This window comes from Callithrix jacchus, chromosome 1 (genome assembly GCF_049354715.1).
Source record: "Callithrix jacchus isolate 240 chromosome 1, calJac240_pri, whole genome shotgun sequence".
Lineage (NCBI taxonomy): Eukaryota > Metazoa > Chordata > Mammalia > Primates > Cebidae > Callithrix > Callithrix jacchus.
Genome location: NC_133502.1, coordinates 18326063 through 18347730, shown reverse-complemented (window position 1 = coordinate 18347730; position 21668 = coordinate 18326063). Strand labels below are relative to the sequence as shown.

The 21668-nt window shown below is 36.7% G+C and overlaps 1 protein-coding gene across 6 annotated transcripts in view; it reads right to left on the bottom strand.

Annotated features, from left to right (window-relative positions):
• TPP2 (tripeptidyl peptidase 2) overlaps positions 1–21668 on the bottom strand; it is a 79601-nt gene that overhangs the window by 19800 nt on the left and 38133 nt on the right. For 3 of the 6 annotated variants that reach the window (XR_013518845.1, XM_008998238.5, XM_035293564.3), the window contains exons 12-24: positions 20637–20752; positions 19943–20111; positions 19119–19276; positions 18053–18129; positions 15977–16083; positions 13311–13465; positions 12038–12154; positions 11700–11800; positions 10348–10444; positions 9731–9868; positions 7993–8237; positions 7656–7734; positions 5812–5850 (exon numbers count right to left, since the gene is read on the bottom strand). Coding sequence is in view for 4 of the 6 variants with exons in the window: in XM_008998238.5 (XP_008996486.4) it covers positions 5812–5850; positions 7656–7734; positions 7993–8237; positions 9731–9868; positions 10348–10444; positions 11700–11800; positions 12038–12154; positions 13311–13465; positions 15977–16083; positions 18053–18129; positions 19119–19276; positions 19943–20111; positions 20637–20752 (1598 nt within the window). In the remaining 2 variants the exon portion in view is untranslated. The remainder of the gene's footprint in view (positions 1–5811; positions 5851–7655; positions 7735–7992; positions 8238–9730; positions 9869–10347; positions 10445–11699; positions 11801–12037; positions 12155–13310; positions 13466–15976; positions 16084–18052; positions 18130–19118; positions 19277–19942; positions 20112–20636; positions 20753–21668) is intronic. The other 3 variants (XR_013518847.1, XM_002742520.5, XM_078327089.1) reach the window with 1 other exon arrangement.

Below are 21668 nucleotides of genomic sequence, written 5' to 3'. Positions count from 1 at the left end.
GCATACTTTGTGGAGTACTCATATTCTTCAATTCCATTAATTCACTTATATTCCTCTCTAGATTGTCTATTCTTGTTAAGATTTTGTCAAACCTTTTTTTTTTTGCATTTTTTTCTTTTTAATTATTATATTTTAAGTTCTGGGGTACATGGGCAGATAGTGCAGGATTGTTAAATAGGTATACACATGCCATTGTGGTTTTCTGCATCCATCCCCCATCATCTATATTAGGTATTCCTCCTAATGTTATCCTTCTGCAATCCCCCCACCCCCTGCTATCCCTCCCCGAGCTCCCCTACCCCACAACAGGCCCTGGTGTGTGATGTTCCCCTCCCTGTGTCCATATGTTTTCATTGTTCAACATGAGACAAAAGCGAGAACATAAATGAGAACATGCAGTGTTGTCAAACCTTTTTTCAAGGTTCTTAGTTTTTTTACAATGGTCTAGAACATGTTCTTTTAACTCACAGAAGTTTCTTATTATCCACCTTCTGAAGCCTAAATCTGTTAATGGAATGCACTCACTCTCCATCAGGCCTTGTTCCCCTGTTGATGAGGAACTGTGATCCCTTGTAGAGGGAGAGGCATTCTGATTTTGGGTATTTTCAGCCTTTTTAGCTGATTTCTTCCCATCATTGTAAATTTATCCACCTGTCATCTTTGTAATTACTGACTTTCAAATTAGGTCTCTGAGTGGATGTCCAATTTGTTGATTCCCAGTGCCGGAATCTGAGCAACCCACCGCACTGGTTAAAACAGCGGAGTTAAGATTCGTGGTGCCTTTCTGCCCAGGAATCTCTGGTCTGGCTTCCTTCTTGAGTCCCTTTTTCAATCAGCTGAATAGGCAACTCTGCCTTCCTGGAGCTCCAAATGTCGACCAAAATGGGACCCAGTACCGTTTACTCTGCACCAAGAACTGCTGTGCCGGGGCGCCGGCAAAACCGCTGCATCAGCCACAAGAGTCGCGCTGGCGACCTGTGGGGCTCCTCCACTGGGAATCTTCTGGTCTGTGAGCAACAAAAATGCGTCTGAAAGTGTGGCATCCTCTGGTTCTCTGCACTTTCACTGGGAGCTACAATCCTGAGCTGCTAGTAATCAGCCATCTTGGATCTCTCTCCAGGTTTATATTCTTTCTGGAGAACAGATTATAGGAAAGCCTACACTGCAGTGGACTAAAAAACAGGTCATAGAAATGGGAGAAAATGAATATATTTGAGATCTTCTTTAAAGGTCGAACCAATGTGTTTGTTGATAATGTTGAAAAATATGTGGATGAATGAGGTCAGTTGGGGATGGGGGATGGAAAAAGAAGCTCTGTGACTAAGAAAGAGAAAGCAAAAAGCATCTAGGATCATGGAAGCCTTGAGGAAAACCACCATGAAAAAAGAGAAAATTATCAACTGCCCACTTAGCTGAGAGGCAGCATATGGCATAAAAGTAAGTAAGGGAAAACCTGGCAGCACAGCCTGCTGATGCCCTGGACAAGAACAGTGTCAGGGGACAGTGGAGCAGCACAGGCTGGAGAAGACAGAGAGAATGGGAGTCAGCATGCCTGTGGTTCTTCTGAGAAGTTTTGCTTTGAAGACAGCAGAAGAGAAGTGGAGAGTAACTGCATCTATTTTATTCACAGAGAAGTCTTGACTTGTGAAAAGTAAAGCATTATTTGGGAAATGAAATCACATGCTATACCTGCTAGATTTGTTTTTGAAACAATAACTGGGGGTCCTTAATTAAATCGTTATTTATTAAGTCAGTTCCTCAAATTCTATCTTCGGATTTATATTTAAACTACTGCTAAATTAAAATACTACATTCATTTTAATAAACAAAGTTCGTAAAATTGAAATAAATGTTACCAAAAAGACATTCACTGAAAAAGCTTTACATAGGTTGAGTAAAAAAATAATACTGCCAGTCCACACGTCCCTCCAAATTGGATTTTTAGGTGTATATACTACACAAATATTCCCATTTTAACACTTTTTACAAGTAAACTCAATTTGGGGGTATAAGATGATATAGCGGTAAACAACGGGAACTCTGGTTGTAGTTCTAATAGCATTCCAATACAAAATATTAACTCCTATCCCCATACTGACTCATTTAAAGCACAGAAAACCACTTTGCTGTCAGATAACCACATAAATCCACTTGAAGCCACTGGTTGCCATTTTCCCTCTAAGGTCAGGGAGCCAGAACCTGTAAACAAAGGCCTTATGTGACGCGTGAGACTGGGAAAGGAAACAAGTCGCCTACTTGGGCTGGCTCTTTCAGGACCCAGCTGCCTGTCCTTCTCCTCTCCTTCCTAAGGTTCACTCTCTGGGTGGGCACTGCCCTGAGCAAAGCCAAGGTAAGGGCAAAATCTGAGCTGACCTACCAACAAGTTCTTATAGAAACAGACTGCATCACTGTCATCCGTACAGCAAAGACAACTCGTCTGGGAATTAAAGGGCTAAGTGGCCTCCAATATTGGCTTTCTGTACATATAGTCCATTCTCCTTGGAATCGAGCTTCTTTGCCACCCAGTGTGCTAGAATGAGCGGTCTCCAGTCTTTCTCCCTGAGCTTCCCATACCTCCTTGCCGTATCTGGGAGAAAGGTACGCTGCTCTTAGGTAGGCAGCCTATATGTTGTGAGGCACTTCCTCCTCAGACTCTGAGGCATTTGGTATTGTTTTAGTATAGACAAGAGAAAAGAGAATTTAATTTAAAATGAGCAATCTATTAAAATTAATCTAGGATTTACAATTAATTCTAACAAAGACCTATAAAAAGTAGGAAAAAAGACATCCTAGCAACCTTAAACTATCATTAAAAGCAAAAAAGAGACAAGGAAAGTTTATGATGAATTACCTTAGGGCAACAAAAATTGAGGTTTTGTAACCAGCATTTTATGTATTAAATACATCAAATTAACAATTATAAATGCTACTATAGTCCGACAAAATGTTTCAGGATAGGAATTTTTTATTAGTAAAAATTATAAACCTGGCAGCTTTAATTTCTAAGCAAAAGAAAAATGGCACTATTTTTCACTTGCTGTATCACAATAATTTGTTCTTTCTGTCAATAAGTATTAAGATTTTTCTGACAGTTCTCAATGGCTTAACAGAGTATCAATTTAACAGAAATAATTTTGTATCTTTAATCTTGAGAAATCTTGATTATGGTTTAAAAAGACAGTCAAGAAGAATCTTCAGAGCAGAAATGCTATGAAGATTTCTCTATGGTACATATTTAATGGTAAGTTTAAAAAAAATTCCAACTATTCATGAAGTATTTCTTTTCTTTTTTTTTTTTAACAGACATGATTCTCTATCTAGAAAACATGAAGTATTTCAACAGCGTTCAAACTGAACAGTACTATCTAGAAAGTCAAACTCACTGCCAAACCAGTAACTACTCTTTAGGCAACATAATGCACTATGGTTTCAACTGTGGTCTAAAATAGCAATTTCTTTAGTCCTTAAATTATCAGCAACTGTATATTCAAAATTTTAACGTGTCATGTAACTATTTTGAAGATTTATATAACATTTGAGTGCTATTTATGATGTTAAAGGTGACAATATTCAGGCTGGGTGCAGTGGCTTATGCCTGTAATCCCAGCAGTTTGGGAGGCTGAGGCAGGAGGACTGCCTGAGGCCAGGAGTTTTAGACCACCTTGGGCAACACAGTGAGACCTCTCTCTATAAAGAGTAAAAATTAGCTAGGCATAGTGGCACATGCGTGTAGTCCCAGCTACTCTAGAGAGACTGAGGTGGGAGGATCGCTTGAGCCCAGGAGCTGGAGGCAACAGTGAGCTATGATCATGCCACTGTACTATAGCCTAGAGTGCAGAGTGAGACACTGTTTCAAAAAAAAAAAAAAAAAAGTAACTATATTATTGCATTTTACAAAAAATTAAAAAAAAGGGTGTCATACCTTTTGAAATCAAATCACTGAAACCCAGAGAACAAATGTATTATGAGTTGTATACAAAATGCTATTTATCTTCATCAACTACAAATTATACATGTATTTTTTTCTTTGTAACATGACCATAAAACTCTAATACTAATTATTTCTAAAATAAGAGTTTTAGTGTGTACCTGCATTGATGGTAGAAAGGAACAAGCAGAGATAACTCTAGCTGCCAAGTTCTTCAAATGAAGCTTTACTAATCATCAAGGAAATGCCTTCCTATTTATGTTTTTCTAACTATACAACCTAATTCAAACAAAATCCACCAAAACTTGCAAAAGGTCAACCAAAAGGAGAAAAATAATTGGCTATGGCCTTTGTCATAAGTGCCTTCTATTTTTAATGGATTCCTAGAATACCTTTTTCTTGTTCTCTAAAGTAGTGACTTGCAAACTATTTTCACAATGTCCCAAAGACATACACATTAATACGTAAAATGAAATTACAGTTTTATGAGTCTGATGAACTGACATTTCCTAGTTTTTTAAAAAAGCTGTTTGTATCCCATTTTGTGGCTACCAAATTGATCAAGACACCTGGTTGAGAAATACCAATCTTTAGATCTTTATCCAGAAAGATGATTCCTAGTATTTGTATTTTGTTTGGACAAATTGTTTCCTATTAGATAATAATTTGGACATTTCAGAAGACATTTTAATAAAGGAATTTAAGCTATTATAGAATGGTGATTTCCAGTTCCATATCACTATGAATTGAGAAATATAAAGTTATCTTTTGTTCATACATTAGGACATTATTGATTTTCCCAATGTAATTTTTTTTATTTAAAAAGAAATAATGGAAATGATGAATGACATAGCAGGTCTTCACCAGAAAGCTTATTAAATATGTGGTCCTTTTCATATATATACACTTGCTTGTTTTGTTTTGAGACAGGGTCAGTCTCTGTTGTCTAGACTGGAGTGAAGTGGTGTGATCTCAGCTCACTGTAACCGCTGCTTTCCAGGCTCAAGCGATCTTTCCATTCAGCCTCCCATAGAGTAGCTGGGACTATAAGCGTGTGCCATTACACCTGGTTAATTTTTGTATTTTTTGCAGAGATGGGGTTTCACCACGTAGCCCAGGCTGCTCTTGAACCCCTGAGCTCAAGAGATCTGCCCAACTTGGCCTCCCAAAGTGGTGGGATTATAGACTTGAGTCACTGTGCCCAGCCCTAAAATATATTTATAGTAGAAATTTTCTTTTCTGAGTTAAATCTGGCCCCAACAGTAAATGAAAGATTGCTTAATATGCTGCAGGGAGGCTGATCAGACCACTCAGTAGCGAGGGCCTTAAAATCTGTTTGTAGTCTTAGCGTAAGCTTTAATTGCCAGTGAACAGTCCTTATTTCTGTCCCTGCTACATCCACTGCTTTTTATTGTTTCTGCTCTTTCAGAACCAGAATGGATACAAGAGCAGGAAATAAAGTTCACTTTAAAAAGGTAGAACATTTTATTAATCAAATCATCCAACTGAAAAGTGCTTTTAAAATAATTCAGTGCTTTAGCTTATATGGCTAAAAATAATCACATTCATCTCTCTATAAAATTTTAAATATGAAAAATTTCAAATGTTACTTGTTATATCTGTAGCAAAAAATAAATAGCATTAAAATTTTTGTATACACAGAGAAAACGAGTGTTGCAGGAATTTATGGTGGGGGAAAAAACCTTTAGAAAAGCAGTATGTCAACAATGCTTTTAAGTACAGATACGAGCACTACTCTGCAGAAGGCAAAGAAAGGACACTAAGGGAGACTTATTAAAAAAAGGCTGATAATAGTGACAGAAAAAAGTTTAATATGCAAATAAGGCTTTAAGACATCTTTTTTAAGAACTGACAATCAGTACCTTTTTAAATTTTCCTTGTCGTTTTGCTGCAGACTGCCCCTGGGAGTTAGAACGACATTCTGTAAGAAAACATGCATAATCTACACAGGATGGAGACAGCACCTCTGTCTGATTGTCTTTCGGTTTATGTTCCACCTGTGGTACAGCACTCAGAAGGCTCAGGTCTGTGATCAAGATGGCATGCTTTTACAGAAAGCAACATTGCCACTTTCATTTCTTAAATAGAAAGAGTACTCAAATATGTTATGACTAAGAGTACAAGTCAACTTCTTATTGAAAAATTTAGTAGATCAAAATCCATTAGTTATGAAAGCATTTCTTAAAATAGTAAACTTAGTTGGTGGTCTAGAGTCTGATTAAAGGGTACCACAACAATCCCACAGCCTATGCATTCTTATAAACTATGAAAGTCAAAGTGAAGTACAAGTTACCTTCCTTCCCAACTACCAAAAAACAAGAAATGCTAAACTACTGAGAAAAGATTCCAGAAACAATGTGATGGAATTATAATGAACTCAACAGCTTTAGGTTACTGCTTCCCCCCAGGAAAGTCTCCCTTGATAAATACCAACCATGGTTACCACCACACATTTATAATTTAATTTCCCAATTGTCTCCTGAAACAACATAGCCAGGAATTAGTACCTATTTCTGAACTGCTAAAAGAACACTTTTACTAACACCGCTTTCCTGTGATACTCTCCACAAGTAAGCGAACTCTTCAGAAGTGTCATCTGAACAAAAATCCATAGCTGAAGCTCAAAAGCTGAAGCAGCTGTGCTTCCCATGAAAATGAAATCTACAAAAAACACTACCAGGGTTTCTCAAATCAGTGCATGTATTAACTACAAATCATTAACAATTTATTTACTTCAAATTACACTAAACTATGTATGTATAAACAGTACAAACTGAAATGAGATCCAAGAAATGTCAGGATAGGCAACTTTTTCTAAGCACCAATTTCCCCGATTATGCTTCAATGACAGTAAATAAATGGCTTATGGTTCGATAGTGGCAAAAAATACATATAATTCTTAAGAGGTACGAGATCTACTAATTTTGAGAACAGCATTTATGCAGCAGGCTTACTTAGCTCTGTAAGAACACTAAAGAGAAATGCGAAACTGTTAAGAATGACAACTTCTACTGACATTGAGCTGAAATGTTTATTATGACAAAAGGTGACAGATCTATATAAACACCATTCTCATAATAAATTTGTAATGAAAACACAGAAGGAAAAAACAAAAACAGGTGGGTACCTGTAAAATTTTAACATTTATCTCTAAACTACAACAACCAGAAAAATTTTTAACAAAAAGCATAATTTTGAAACTAAAAGGCAATACCAAAAGAAGTATCTCATATTTTCCTAGTTAACCAAGTGAAATTCCAATGAGACAGGTCTGTGTTAGTGTGATGAAATACATTTAGAGTAATACTTGTTCTGACTACTTTTTAAAAGCACCCCAAGATAATCTGATTTGTTCCTATGTCCATAATCTGATATTGGTAAAATTTCTAGAACATGTTCTAATCTTAAACATCCCATTTCTTTAAGTCCAGTTTTATTTGTATTTACATGTTTCACAGGAAGTGCAAGGGCCTGAGTATGTAGGCTTGTGAAAAAGAAGCCTAAATATTTCAAAAGTAGGATACATTTTAAAAGACAACCAAATATTAACTGACCTTCACTAGTAACCTGGGAAAGAAAAATTAAAATGCTTTTTCCCAGAGTATCTTCTCTTTTACCCATTCTGAAATATGGAATTAAGTCCTATCTTCAAAGAAATGGAAATTTTGAAATAGGTAATTTCAGTGTTAAAAAAACTGATACTTACAGCTTTCTTTCCTAGTTCAGTCTTTGACAACGTTAAGGATCCTGCGAGATAGCATCCAGGTCCTGCCCCTTTAGGTATTCTAAATAAGAGAATTCAAAGAGAAAAAAAGCAACAAAACAGAAAGTTTCACAAAGACAAGTAAAGGGAAAAACATGAAAACAATTCCACATTGAATTCATTCCCATAGCTAAGACTTCAAAAATTAAAGGAAGAAATAACTTCAGCCAAAATGGTAAGTGACAACTTATTCTAAATTTAGCCTGGATGTCATAAACTTGCATTAAAAGGACTACAGTGTATAAGATGGGCAGAAAGTATAAGCAATGTTATCACTTACTTATCGTCAGGTAAGGAAGTAACAAAGAATGGCTGGTTATATTTGGGTGGTAGTGTCAAACTGCTTGATTTCTTCTTCCCTAGAAGTGCAAAACTATGATTTTCATGAATATCTAAGCTCAAGGTATTAGATAATCTATGAGAAACAATAAATGGAAGGTCTTTAAGGCGTTCCAAGTCACTGATTTGCTCATGGCGAATCTGCAGTCGAACTGTATAATCTCCTTTCTCCAGTTTCAAAGAATACTAAAAAAGAAAACATTTGGGAAAAGTAAGTTTAACTAAGTCAACTAAAATCTCAGGGAGAGGATAAAGTGAAAGTTACCATTTACAGACTTGCTCATAGTATGTGAGGAACGGTGAAAGCCCCTATCCAGACGTTCACATACCACAAAGTCCCTGGTGTGCTGGTGAGCGGACAGGATGAGGGACATCAAGTGACTTGCCTAACGTCATACAACAGTAAAGTATAAGACAGCTGAGGTCAAATCTGACTCGAAAGCCCTCATTCTTTCTAGAATAACAGAATACTCCCACATTTTAGCAAAACTCAGTGTTTGCTCAAGAATGACAAAAGCAATGATTTTCTAGTTCATGGGTCCCTCTGAGATACATAAGAAACAATTAGCAAAATTAAGGTGCCATAGAATATGCAGAACAAATACACACACGTATGTGTAACACATGACTTCTGGTAATCCTGATTTACTTTTAGAGACAGGGACTCACTATGGTGCCCAGGCTGAGGTACAGTGGCTGTTAACTGGTGCAATCATAGTGCACCATGGCCTAGAGCTCCAGGGCTCAGGTGCTCCTCCCATCTCAGCTTCCTGAGTAGATGGAACCACAGGCATGTGCCACCATACCTAACTGATCTTCAAATTACAACCAAAATGTCACGCCTTTATTACAGACCGGAAAAGCAGGAAACCAATAGAGATCAACACCCAGTTAACAGGTTCAAGAGGAAAAGATGCTGTATCCTGTGTCAGCCACTTTTACTGAGATTTAAAAAGTAACCAAAGTAATAGCACTGCAGTAAGCCAGTCTGTAATGAGATGTGACTGCTACTTGCTTAGAGGAAAAAAGATATCATTCCTTTAACAATTAACTGAAAACAATTTCCATAAATTATTTTCATTTTTCAGCATAAAATCGTTAATTTTACAGCAAAGATCTCATTTCTTTGTAGTAATATCTAAGGGATGAAATGTCTATAAATTATGTGATTTTTCCCCTTCAATAAAACAGCACAAAGTATAGTGTATGTAGTAAGGGCTCATTACAGAGTTGTCCAGTGAGGAAGTAAATTTAAAAGTACAAATGAACTCAAGACATGTGGCCACTGCTGCAGGGCTCTCTTTAGCCCTCTCAGGCTTAGGATTGTTTCAAGAGACTCACCTATCTTTGATGTATGCTTTGATGATTTTCCCTTCAGATAGGCAGACTCAGTGTGCAGGAAGGAGAAACACTACACACTAGAAGAAGTTATACTGACCAGTGTCTGCAAACTTCACGCTTGTCCTCTAATTCAGCACAACTATGTGGTGAAAAAGTTGACACAACCTATTCTTCACCAACTACAACAAACAACAGCTTCTCATGGTTTGCAAAAGTACTAAATGCAAAGTTATGGAGTTTTTTTTTTAAGTATGAACATTACCATAACAAGAAACCAAGATTTTGTTAGTTCAGAAAACAGCTCCTGTTAATTCTAAAAATCACCATCAATTTTATACCTGATGTGGATAGGCGTCGCCTGAACCCATCTGTCTTTTGTTCTGGTCAAAAATAATCCACAGTTGGCTGTCAAATTCAGATTCATATAATAGTTCACAAAGTAATGGGCAGCTTGGAGTTACTTCCCCACTCTTGGGCTATAAAAAAAAGTACTTGGCATGATTTGCATATAATTTCTGATACAAATTTTTAATATTGCTATTGACATGAGACTTTCATTAAAAAAATACTAAAAATAGTTGTGGTAAAATTTTTGAAAATACAGAACATAGAGTGTTTTGGCACTCATAAAATTCACTGCTCTCTTACCACCATCAGAAGGCAGAGGTATTTCTGAGGCATCTAATAACCCCTGGGTCACCACTAGACATCAGTGATTTTATAAACTAAGGCTCAAGGTTTGGTCACCACTCAATTACATTTTAAGGCTTTAATACTAAATGGTACTTTATTACAAATTATAATTTCCTAAAGAGTAATTTCAAATTAACCAATGTTAATTGATTCTGTTTCACATATATACCATATACACTATCCTTCCATTTTTGACTTTATGAATCATAAATAAAACACAAAAGTTCATCCTAAGGGTATAATTTTCTAGGCAAACACTTACTTGATGAAAGTTGTATGTCAGGACCATCTCATACAGTTGACGGTTATTTGGCAAAACATCTCTTGATCCTAAAGGTTTTGTTTTTGCACTCACTGGGCTGTAATGAGAAAACTACATAACTAATTTGATTCAAGAGTTCATCAAATGAGACAAAACCATAAGCAACAAAATTTGTAACCTATTGCAGAAAGTGACAGATGAGCCTTCCTGAGAGCTATCCTTTTCAGTATATTCTACAATATTTTATTCCTTAACTTACATAATTATTTGATTGTATCATATAAATACATAGTTTAAATATTGCAATAAATATTACAAAGGCAATCTTTTCATGACAAAAACATTTTCAAATGTCAACAAATAGCTCTTAACACAACCAAATCCCAACCCTAGGGTGACAACTCTAGAGGCACTGCAGGACAGGTTCTGATTTGGACCCCTTGTGCAAACTGTTGACAGTGCTGGATTGTGCACAGCACGGACCACCCCAGGTCCCTGCTGCTCACCACAGTGGAGCAAGGGCCACACTCAGCCCTCCTCCTGGTCAAGGGAATGGTATTTCATATTCTTAGTAGTCCTCTGAAGCAAGTTACTAACATACAGGTTTTATAAAGGAAAAAACTGGCACTGAAGAGTAAGTTTTAAATATAGTTTACAATGTCAGTGAAATATAGTTACTCCTTTAAATTTAGCTCCAATTTTTGAGATTTAGGAAGAAGACATTAAGACGATATAAGTTGGATATACCTTCAAAAGCTGGAGGTTTTAATTTGTATTGATAATTCTAGGAGGCAGTATATCTTTAGGCATTACTGTGTCACTGACTCTTGTCCCTAATTGGTTATTTCAATGCACTTATGACTAGGCTTCATGCTGATGAGTTAAGGTCAGACTAAACAATAGAAAGCAGGTATCTTTATGACACAGTGAGTGTGTGAACACAGGTCAAGGTGCCCTGGTTTTCTAAGGGGACGTGCTGAGGCACAAAAGCAGACTATAGTACTTAAGTTTCTACCACTCAATAAAAACGTCAATATTGCAGCTTCTAAAAATGATTGCATTAGGATTCACAAAATAATCAGAAAGAATGTTAACTTGCTATTTTATGGCAAGAAATAAAAAGGTTAACGTCCACTGATCCGAACTAGTCATGACCATCTCTGACTTTGCTGCTCAGGTGGGACAGTGAAGCTAGAAGCTGATACTGGGGCTGCCTTGCAGAGATCTGCAAGGATAAAATTCTTACCACTAGCATGCTTGTTGATTTTTTTTAAAAAAGTCTCCTTTATAAGAGGGTAAGAGATCCCCCATCTATATTCAATATTTGTAGCCCCTAAAACATTGAATGATACCGTAGTGTTTGGACCCAGCTCTTCAAAGTTATGCAGGGAGCCAGATCTTCGTATTTCAAGGAGGACTGAACATCGAAACGGTTGATTCCTTCCGATGCATGCTACAAAAGGTATTTATCAAATTACTTTCTCAAACTTTAGTAACAATAAGCAATATTTTGTACCTAAAATAAATGTGTCCAATATAAAGTTTATAAGTACCCACACACAAAGACGACTGTTATTTTCAGAACCATAGGTAATTTCCCTTATTAAAGTTTACATCTCACCAATGAAATTATTCTCCAGTAACACAAGTAACGGACATTAAAAATCACAGAAAATGTTGTGGAACTTACAATGTTTAACTGAGGAGCAGTACACACTATCCCATGGAAAGAAATGGTATAATCAATGTTGACATCACTGAGACTTGCCCACCAACGAGCAATGCAAAATTCAATCGCTTTTCCACCCTGCAAATAAAAGTAAATAAAATATCTTTTTTTTCTCAAATTACAGAATATAAATACTAGCTGTTTCAGAGCAATTCTGTTTTCAAACTTTTCCTGTTTGTAGCAAAAAAACTTGAAAACCTTTTAACTGCTATGCTAAGAGTTAGACAAATCATTTGCAGAGATATGGTGCAGATATTTAAATATACATAGTTATTTACTCATAATCCTATGCTTCTTAAAAGCATATGTCATAAAAGGTCCTAGACAGTTTCTGAAAGCAGACAAAAGTAAATGTGCTTTTCTTATTTCAAAGTGGAATAAAAAATTAGGGTCAAAAGAAAAATAATCAAGAATAATGACACAAGAAAGATACAACTTTGTAAGGCATATTCAATAGGCACAGTTGAGTTTGGGCTCACAGCTACTTGGCAACCAAAACGAAATGATGTTACACTCATTTACATCTTTCTCCCTTCTAAAAAATAAACATAAGGGGAAAAAAACCTGCGGTTAGCACTGAGTTTTTAATTAAGTTTTCTAGTAATCAGTGAATTTAAAAGTTTAAAAAGATGGGATCATGTAATACTGATCCATGGAAGAACACAAATTAAAATAACCAGAAACAAAGAGATACTGGGAAAATCCCGCAACCATCTGAAAACACAAAGGAGCGAGTTGAAGGAAGAACGTCAGTACTTTCACCTTCCATGGAAGAAGGGCTAGTCATTTCCATCACCACAGACAAGAATGCAGATCTGCCATCATTTGAGATAACTCAGACATGAAGCAGTAGCAGTTTCCCTATAATGCAAATTAGCCTCATAGCTTCCTAACAACCTGGCATTAGTAAAATAAATTAAGTGGCATGCAAACAAGTCTTCAAGGAATAATCTAAATCAGGATCCAAACTACAAGGCACCAGAATCTACCAGACAAGTATGTTTTTTTCACTACACTACTCAAGAATTAAAGTGATGAATATTTACCTCCAACTTGGTTTCAAGGACCCTAATTCGATTTTCTATCTTCCTATTTCATTTTTATAGCATTAAAAAAATACACAATTCCAGTGTGCTTAATACAAACCATAAAATCAAATACAAATACCTAGTCTTAGCCCATACCGAAAAGGTAAATAAATTGTTTAAGGATTATAAACTGTAATTAAACTCACTAGGACAGGAAAAGCTTCAGTCAGTGTTCCTTTCTCTGGAAGAGAACAAAACTTATAGAATTCATGGCTTCGATATGCTCTTTGCTTCACAAGCTGGACTGCATGAAGAACAAACTTTGCTGACACCTCAGAAGAACACGAACACACTGTCACTTCTAAAATAGGAAGGAAAGAAGCAAAGCTTTAAACTTGTAAGACCTAAAATTGGCATAAAGTGGCTTGAATAATTCCCATTTAGGGAATTAATAGGGATCAAAATAAAATGACACACTCAAATGAAATCTGCATATATTTCCTTAAAAACAAACAATCAACGAAATATTAATAAAGTTAGAAGGGCAGATTTTCTATGGGAAAGAAAGAAACTGGTGTTAAAAAGAACCACTATGATGCTGCGAACACCGAGAAACAGCAAATTGTCATAGACGCACACGCAACTATACTACTCGGGCACTGTCTAAAATCTCTCCTTGTTTCAGCTGAAAACCTATCAATTCCTGATCAAGGAAGGAAGGTTATATTTTTGGAAACCTCTATTTGTTATCATGCCTCAGTTCCTCACTGGTAACTTTTCCTAATCTCTCCTTTTGGTCCACTTGTGTGCTGTGTGCTTCTGCAAAGCCTGACAGGACTACACATGCTTAACTTTACTCTGAGGCAGTGCTGGAGGTAAGTCACAATTACTGCAGTGCCGGATTGGAAGGTTCTCTAAAGAACAGCTAAACGAATCCAAGGGAACTAAAGCAAGGAACAATCCCACGGTTCACAAAACCAAGTGGGCACAGAGCTCTCAGAACCTAGTCAGTTGCTAAGAACACAAAATCTAGTGTTATGACAATATTTCTAATTATTTGAAATAAAACTAAGACTGCTAAATGCTCTGAACTACTTGCATTTGGGTCATTTGATAATTTTTATTTAAAAAACAAATTATTTTCAATACCAACCTAAACCAATCATAATCAGGGCATTATAATGACTGCCATTTATCACTAAACAAATACCCAATTCAGTATTAATTACTCATAGCTTTGTATTCTTTAATTTACAGTGCACATTTCACCAGAGCCTGGAGCTGTATAACTCCAAGGGACCTGGTGAGACTGGTATCCCAGAACAGTTCAACGCAGCAACTCCTGACTCCACCCCGCAAAAGTACTGTCAAGTTTCAGTATAATCCCAAAGAAGACAAGTTATGTACCAAGTACTCTATAACATCTCTAATCCTTACAACAGACTAAAAACTATATTTATAGTTGAAATAGAAGTTCAGATCATTTAGAAACCTGACCCAGGTAAACATTAGTGTATGGCAGAGTGTGGATCTGAACCCAGACCTCTCAGTTTCCAAAGCCTGTGCCTTGCTGCTACTCCATACTGCCTCCCTCTAATCCAATTTTCTTAACTCAGTATCTTGGACTAGATGTTCCTAAGGCCTCTGGAAGCAGGGTCCTTGTCTAAGCAGCTCACCACCTTAGCCCAGTGAAAAGGTCCTGGCATACAGATGCTTATGAATGAGTCTAGTACAACCCCTGATAATCCTCAGAAGCCTCTCAATGCTGCAACAGCTCCATATAATCCAGTGTGTAAATTAACAGGCTATATTGGGTGCTGTTTAATTCATTGCTTTAGCTCTCAGCTTTTGCTATTATTTTGCCCTTACCTAGTTCCATAAAACAAGAAAAGTCTTGCATTTCCTGTGATACCAGGTGACAGACAGACTGCATACAGATAGATGACCAGAAGATGGTATGAAGAACCGAATACAACCAGCTCTTTCCAAACCAGGTTACACATGTGTGATTCCAATATTTCATTTTAAATCAAGTCTTAGATGTAAATATATCTGTACTTTCAAAATAGTATAGAAAACACACTCCCAAGTGAAATATAAGCCATTTTTACTAACAACACCTATCTACCTTATAGGGTTCTGATGGGACTAGACAAGATAATCTCTATAAAGTGCTTAGCAGAGGGGCCAAATCCAAGAAGTATCAATAATGCTGGCTACTAATTTAAATTGGGTGACACTTTCTTGACTGCCCATATTTGCCTTCTTTGAGTGAGCTTTGACAGCTGACATACCACCCCCCTCCCCATAGTGACTGCTAAATTGTAAATTTAGGACATATAAATTATGAAGGAAAATATGGTATTACCCATAGCTCTTGCATAAAAGAATGACATGAGCACTCTCATAGGACTGTAACATGTTAATTCAAGAGCACTGTTTTAGGCAATCATTTACCCTCAAAATTTCAGAGACACTGAAGTGAAAATCTTTTATAAGCTTCTAATTTGATTATAGAACTTTAAATTAAAGCTCTATTTCTAAAATTCTAAGAGTTTAACGGTTTGAGGTTTAAGCAACAGCTGCATTTAAACTGATTTTTAAAAAATCATTACCTGATAAGGCATTATTCTAAACTAAGCTCAAATCTTAAATATTAAAGAGATCTTAAGGTGCCCTAATTTGCTGTATGAGCCAATGCAAAATAGTACTAGATCTTAAAACGTTTTGAACTTTATAGAAAATCTAAGGTGCCCAAATACGTATAGTAGTATCAGGGAAATATATGTTACAGATAAATGAACCTCACATAGTTACAGTCATCAGAATGCAAACAGAGATAAGTGGGCACGCAGATTTTAACGTTACCTACCAGCCCATGTTGCACCCTCAGGAACCTCAATAAAATGCCTTCGAATCTGACCAGGTTTAAAGTGTACATCTGTAAAGGCTAGATCATAATGTGATGACTCATTTACTCTGAAAATTAATAAAAGTAAATAATTAAATGTAACACTTTCTTAAAAATTTTATATTTATAATAAAACCACAGAAACTCGATTTTATTGGATAAATGCAAAATAACAGTTCATTAGAAAGAAACACAGGGACTTAAAAGTTGGTTACAAAACAGCAGGTATAATATTATCCAATTTTTGCAGTAGGTTAGCAGAGATAACCTCTGAATAGCAGAGTATAGATGATTCTACTTTTTGTCTATTTCATGATTTTAAGATACATTCATACACACTATTAAAAAGCACTCTCTTTTTTTGTTAAAGGCATTCTACACATTCACAGAATTTTCCAATTACCAGATTCCAAACTACAGTGAGTCCTAGATCAAAGGTCAAGTTTTATGTCCCTGATATTACAGCTATGAGATTGGTGTTAAATTAAGCTCCCCCTGTAGCTTCAAAACACTCCCATGACGTAAAATAGAAAAGAAAGGCAAACTACTTTCAAAGCATTTTTGTAAGAAATCTATGAAACATAAATTTCGAATGTATAACTACCTGCTATGCAAAGAAATTTTATGCTAGAGACAAATTCTTGTCAGTATGACAGACACTTAAATGAGCGCGTACCACATGAGGCACTGTTATTAGAAGTTAGACACATCACAAAGAAGAAAATACGATTATTTGCCCTAGAAAATCTGGCATGGAGAAGGTCATCATCAGAAACATTTAACATAAGATACTCCAGATAGACAGGAAGAGTCAGGGAGCCTGGGAAGCTTCCGGAAGGAGATTGCATGGCAGCTGACTCTGGAAGGTCTTACACATTACCTTGTCTAAATTCCTACTGCACTTCTAGAGAATATATGGCTGAGAATTTAAGTGCTGTACATTTTTTCCACGTGTATATCACTTTAAAAATTTATTCTCCTCAATTTCATCCTATGTTCCTCATAGGCTTGAGATCTGTTGCATACTTACTATTTCCCAGAGTAACTAACTCAACAGAACTGTTAGTTTAGAATTTCTGCTTGGTTTCTAGGACTCTCACAATCCCAATCTCACCTTCACCCACTAGACAGTTTATTTTGTACATCCTGTATAACAGTAGTCCCATGCCTTCAGGGGGCTGACAGTCAAATGGTGTCAATTAAATAAAAAATTACAACATATTGGCTAAAGTCTCTCCAGGGGCATGTAAAATGTGCCACGAAGCAGAAAGAAGGGACTCCGTTCACCCAAGGATGCCCATTGGTCATTAACTTAAGAGACAGGAAACTGAACCCAAGTTATCAGCTGTGCACACGCACAAATCCTGAGAAATCTAGAGTGTCAAAATCGGTGACTTGGCCAAAATATGTGCTTTGGTGTGGGAAATAACAGGAAACACTGGCTAGGGCTATAACTGTGAGGGAGCATTGTCTGCTATTTTAAGAAGCTTGAACTTGATCCTTGAAGGTGCCACTGACACATTTTAACCAGGAATTAATATAATCTGCTGATTTCTTCCTTGGTTTCAGGGGAGTAAGATGGAAAGTTAAGAATCTGTTTCTATAGTAGGTAACCAGAAAAGTGCAAGCATTAAGAGAATAAATCCCAAACACGAGGGAGACTAAAAAGGCAGGAATGGAAGGGAGTGAAGTAATATTGTCAAATACTGCAGTGGGATCGGGTAAGACAAAGGCTGAGTTATCCTCTGCACTGGGCAATGCAGAGCTCACGAGTGACTCTGGTGAAAGTAGTTTTGATGCAGAGGCAGGGCAGATGCCAGGTGCCATCAGTTCTTCTCAAGAGTGCATGAGAGACAGCATGGCTGACTACCTAAAATGCATGGCATGACACCTAAAAATGTTAGCTGGGAGCAGAACTAAGATGAAATCCTCATTACCTGGTTCCGGATTAGTGATCCTTTAAAAGTCCACAAGACTCCATGAATAGCCATTAAAACCTTAGATGTAACAGTAAGCTTTGAATGACCTGTTACTTACTTTGCTGCTATAACTGCAGTGATCGGAACTCTGAAGAGAGGACCTGCGTTTGGGGATGCTATATCATAGCCACATACCTTGAAAAAAGAATTAATAAACTTCAATATCCATAAACAAATGTTTAAAAGAGGGGGAAAAGGTCTAAACTATTAACAGAATAAATCAATCTATTCTTAATATGTCAAGGTCTTAACCACAAATTGACACCAATTTCCTGACACAAGGTCACATAATTAATAGCAAACAGCCCAAACAAACGTATAGCAACATTTGACCGGTTCAAATGGGAAAATGAGATATCAAGTACAAAACAGGTGAATTTTAATTACCCCCAACTGAAAATGAGCTCAAACTAGTATTATAGACAACTTTGGACGTAGAGATACTGTGGTGATACTATTGTATAGCTGGTTTATAACTATTTGTTTAACAGATGCTTTCTTCATCTGAGTATTAAAAGGTAACAGGCTGGGTGTGGTGGTTCACACCTGTAATCCCAATGCTCTGGGAGGCCAAGGCAGGAGGATCACTTGAGGCCAGGGGTTCAAGACCAGCCTAGGCAACATGGAAAGATACTGTCTCTACAAAAATAAAAGAATTTAGCCAAGCTTGGTGGTGCATGCCTGTAGTCCTAGCTACTCAGGAGGCTAAGGTGGGAATATCACTTGAACCCAAGAGTTCAAGGCTGCAGTGAACTACAATCACACCACTGTATTCCAGCCTGGGCAACAGAGCAAGCCAAGACTCTGTCTCTTAAGACAACAACAACAGGTAACTGCAGCTATGTTTAGCTGACAAAAGACCAGTTAGGGGGAGACCTAATTGAAAGGTTCTGCTGTACCTCTTCTTTCCTTTTACTTATTCATACAAGGACAAAAGAGGATTCTCTAGGAACTTCAGTGCTTAAATGAATACAGGCACACCAGAAGAACTGTATAATCTGCAGGTGGCTAGGTCTGATTATTTCTTAGCAAGAAAGCAATATGTTGCAAATATACTTGGGATTTTTGTTTTGTTTTTTACCTTTTAAACATTTTAAAGAGTAAAAATGAAGATACATCAATACCTCCGTATAATGCAATCCTTCTCTTAAGCCCCTGGGATCCACACGTATGTTTATGTGTCTACATTGATTCATGAGTTCCAGATGGCTGGGACACTGAACCCAAGATGAATTTGAAGTCAGAGCTAAATGAAGCTGAAGGGATATTTTTTCAGAGTTTTCTGGCATGAAAAACATCAAAAAGCAAAGATGAGTATTTTTCCTTTTCTCCATTTAAAAATGATCTATCTTTCAAAAAAAAAAATGTAGTAACTTAGTTTGGCTGGATGTAAATGCATCTAAAACACAGATTAAATAAAAGTCAAATAATCTTCCTTATATTTTAGTAGACTCATGATCCATTTGTACTTTCACCAAGCACTGGTATAATCTTAAAATAAAAAGTTTTAGTGTGTTTTTCATTACTGCACGCAGGTAATAGTAGTCAACTGAAATGAAGACAGCCAGATAGTAGTGAGGACCATTTTTATCCACACCTAATTGAGCTGCAGTTTTCCCTGACTGCTTCTACTTCTCATTCTTCAACCGCAAGTAGGTAAAGTGGAAAAAAATTTGATGTTTTATTATCCACAATTTAATAAAACTGTGGGTCACTGAAGGCTCATTCTATGGTTTTTCTTGGTAGTTTGAAATGCTAACTAAATTGCCATTGTACAAGGACCCCAAATTGCGCTAATATTTTCTATGTCTGTGAGATTTAAAATAATCACACTGTCAATTTGTGTATTTTCTTCGTAACACTGGCCCAAACCACCATTCTTTATTATGATACTATTCATTCAAGTTGCAAATGTGAATACTTCAGCTACCGTTAGCCTATTACTGACCTGTGTTCTCTGGAAATACAGGTTCAATGCCAACACCATGATCTGAAGGTGCAGCCACCTGAACAGGATCTCGGAGGTAGATGCCACGGTTATTTCCAACAGTAACAGTAAAACCTAATTTATTAGCAAATGATGTATTCTGAACGAGGTAGTCATAGGCTTTATCAACCTAATGAAAAGAATGTACAAGGTAAGATATAAATGGTTGGGGAAAGAAAATATTTTGTTGCAAATTACCAACCAATTTGATTTCAGTTGTAAAACAAAAAGTGTCTATATTCATTTTGTAAAACTACCTAGTATCCCAACTAAGAGGAAAATTCTACATTTCTACAAACAAAACTAGTCACATATTCCACTCCACTCTATTCACACTGTTATTCTCAAGTGACCAAATTTAGGAACTAATCCCTATGCCATTATGATTGGCCAGTCTTTGCCCTTGATTTGTTTGCTTTGAATTTCTAACCTCTACATGGCCTCTATCTATTGTATTTCTCTATCTTAGTGTAACACATTTGTCTTAACTACAAAATTCAGTTTTGTATCCTTTTTGCTTAGCTCTACTATGGCCTTATAATTCATAACTCATATATACTAAATTACTCTTATAAAACAAAATACTATCCAGTAATATTGAAGATATTATCTTAATGAAGCTTTACAATCCATTTTTTTATATAGGCAACAATACCTGAATAATACCATGTCCTTGAGCAAATACTTCTATATTGTCGGCCTTCACGGCAGTGTTTTCTAAAGCTCTTCTGACTGAATGAACTGTGTAGTCAACGTTATTAGCTTTCAGACCTAAAATTAAGAAACAAAAACAAGTAGCGTAGTACTCACTATCTGAAACCTTAGCTTCCCACCAGTAGGATCACCTGTAGACTCTCTGGTTTTAATGTCTTGTGTTTTAACACTCATTTTAAAATCTTTTTTGGAGACCTGAACTAAACAGTCTGACTCAAACTGCTTGCATCATACGAAGGCTTCATTCCACAAAAATCACTGTGTGCTCATTATGCAGTGGCATTAATGCAGGTTTTGCAGCACAGTATAAATGTACAAAGCAGATACCTAAAGGCATGTGAATGACGTTTTCTTTAAAACACTGCTGGGTCAAACAAGTTGGCTACTGACTATGGTATTCAACCCAGTTGTATGTTACAAACCCCAGGGGAACTCAAGCAAAAATCTGCTGAGGTCTCATGACAGACCAATTAAATCAGAATCTCTAAGGATTGTCCCAGAGCTTACTATTTATTAAACACCTCTCAGATGATTCTAGGGTGCAGGCAAGTTGGGAATCAGTGTTTTATGGAAAGAATATGGAGGCTACCAATTGATCAGGTGAGTGGTGTATCATTCTTGTCCTCTCCAGAGCTCATCAAACATAAATATTTATGATATTATCAGAAACAACACAAGCATGGAAACACTATGATGTTATAACAGCAAATCAAGGAAGTGACCAGTTTTGTCAGTGAGAATCCAAAAAAGATGAAGCTCCAGAGGAACTGACAGATGCCACTTCTTAGAGAATGCACAGGAGTCTGCAAGGCCACAGTGAAGCAGAAAGGACTTCCAGGCAGAGTGCTGTACACCCAAAGATGGAGGCCAAGAAGCCTTGACATACTTGGCGACACTGAACACAATAGAAATGAGGGTCGAGTCATGTCAAGATCCATCCTAAGAGTGTGGGCTCAATCTAGAAAAGGACGTA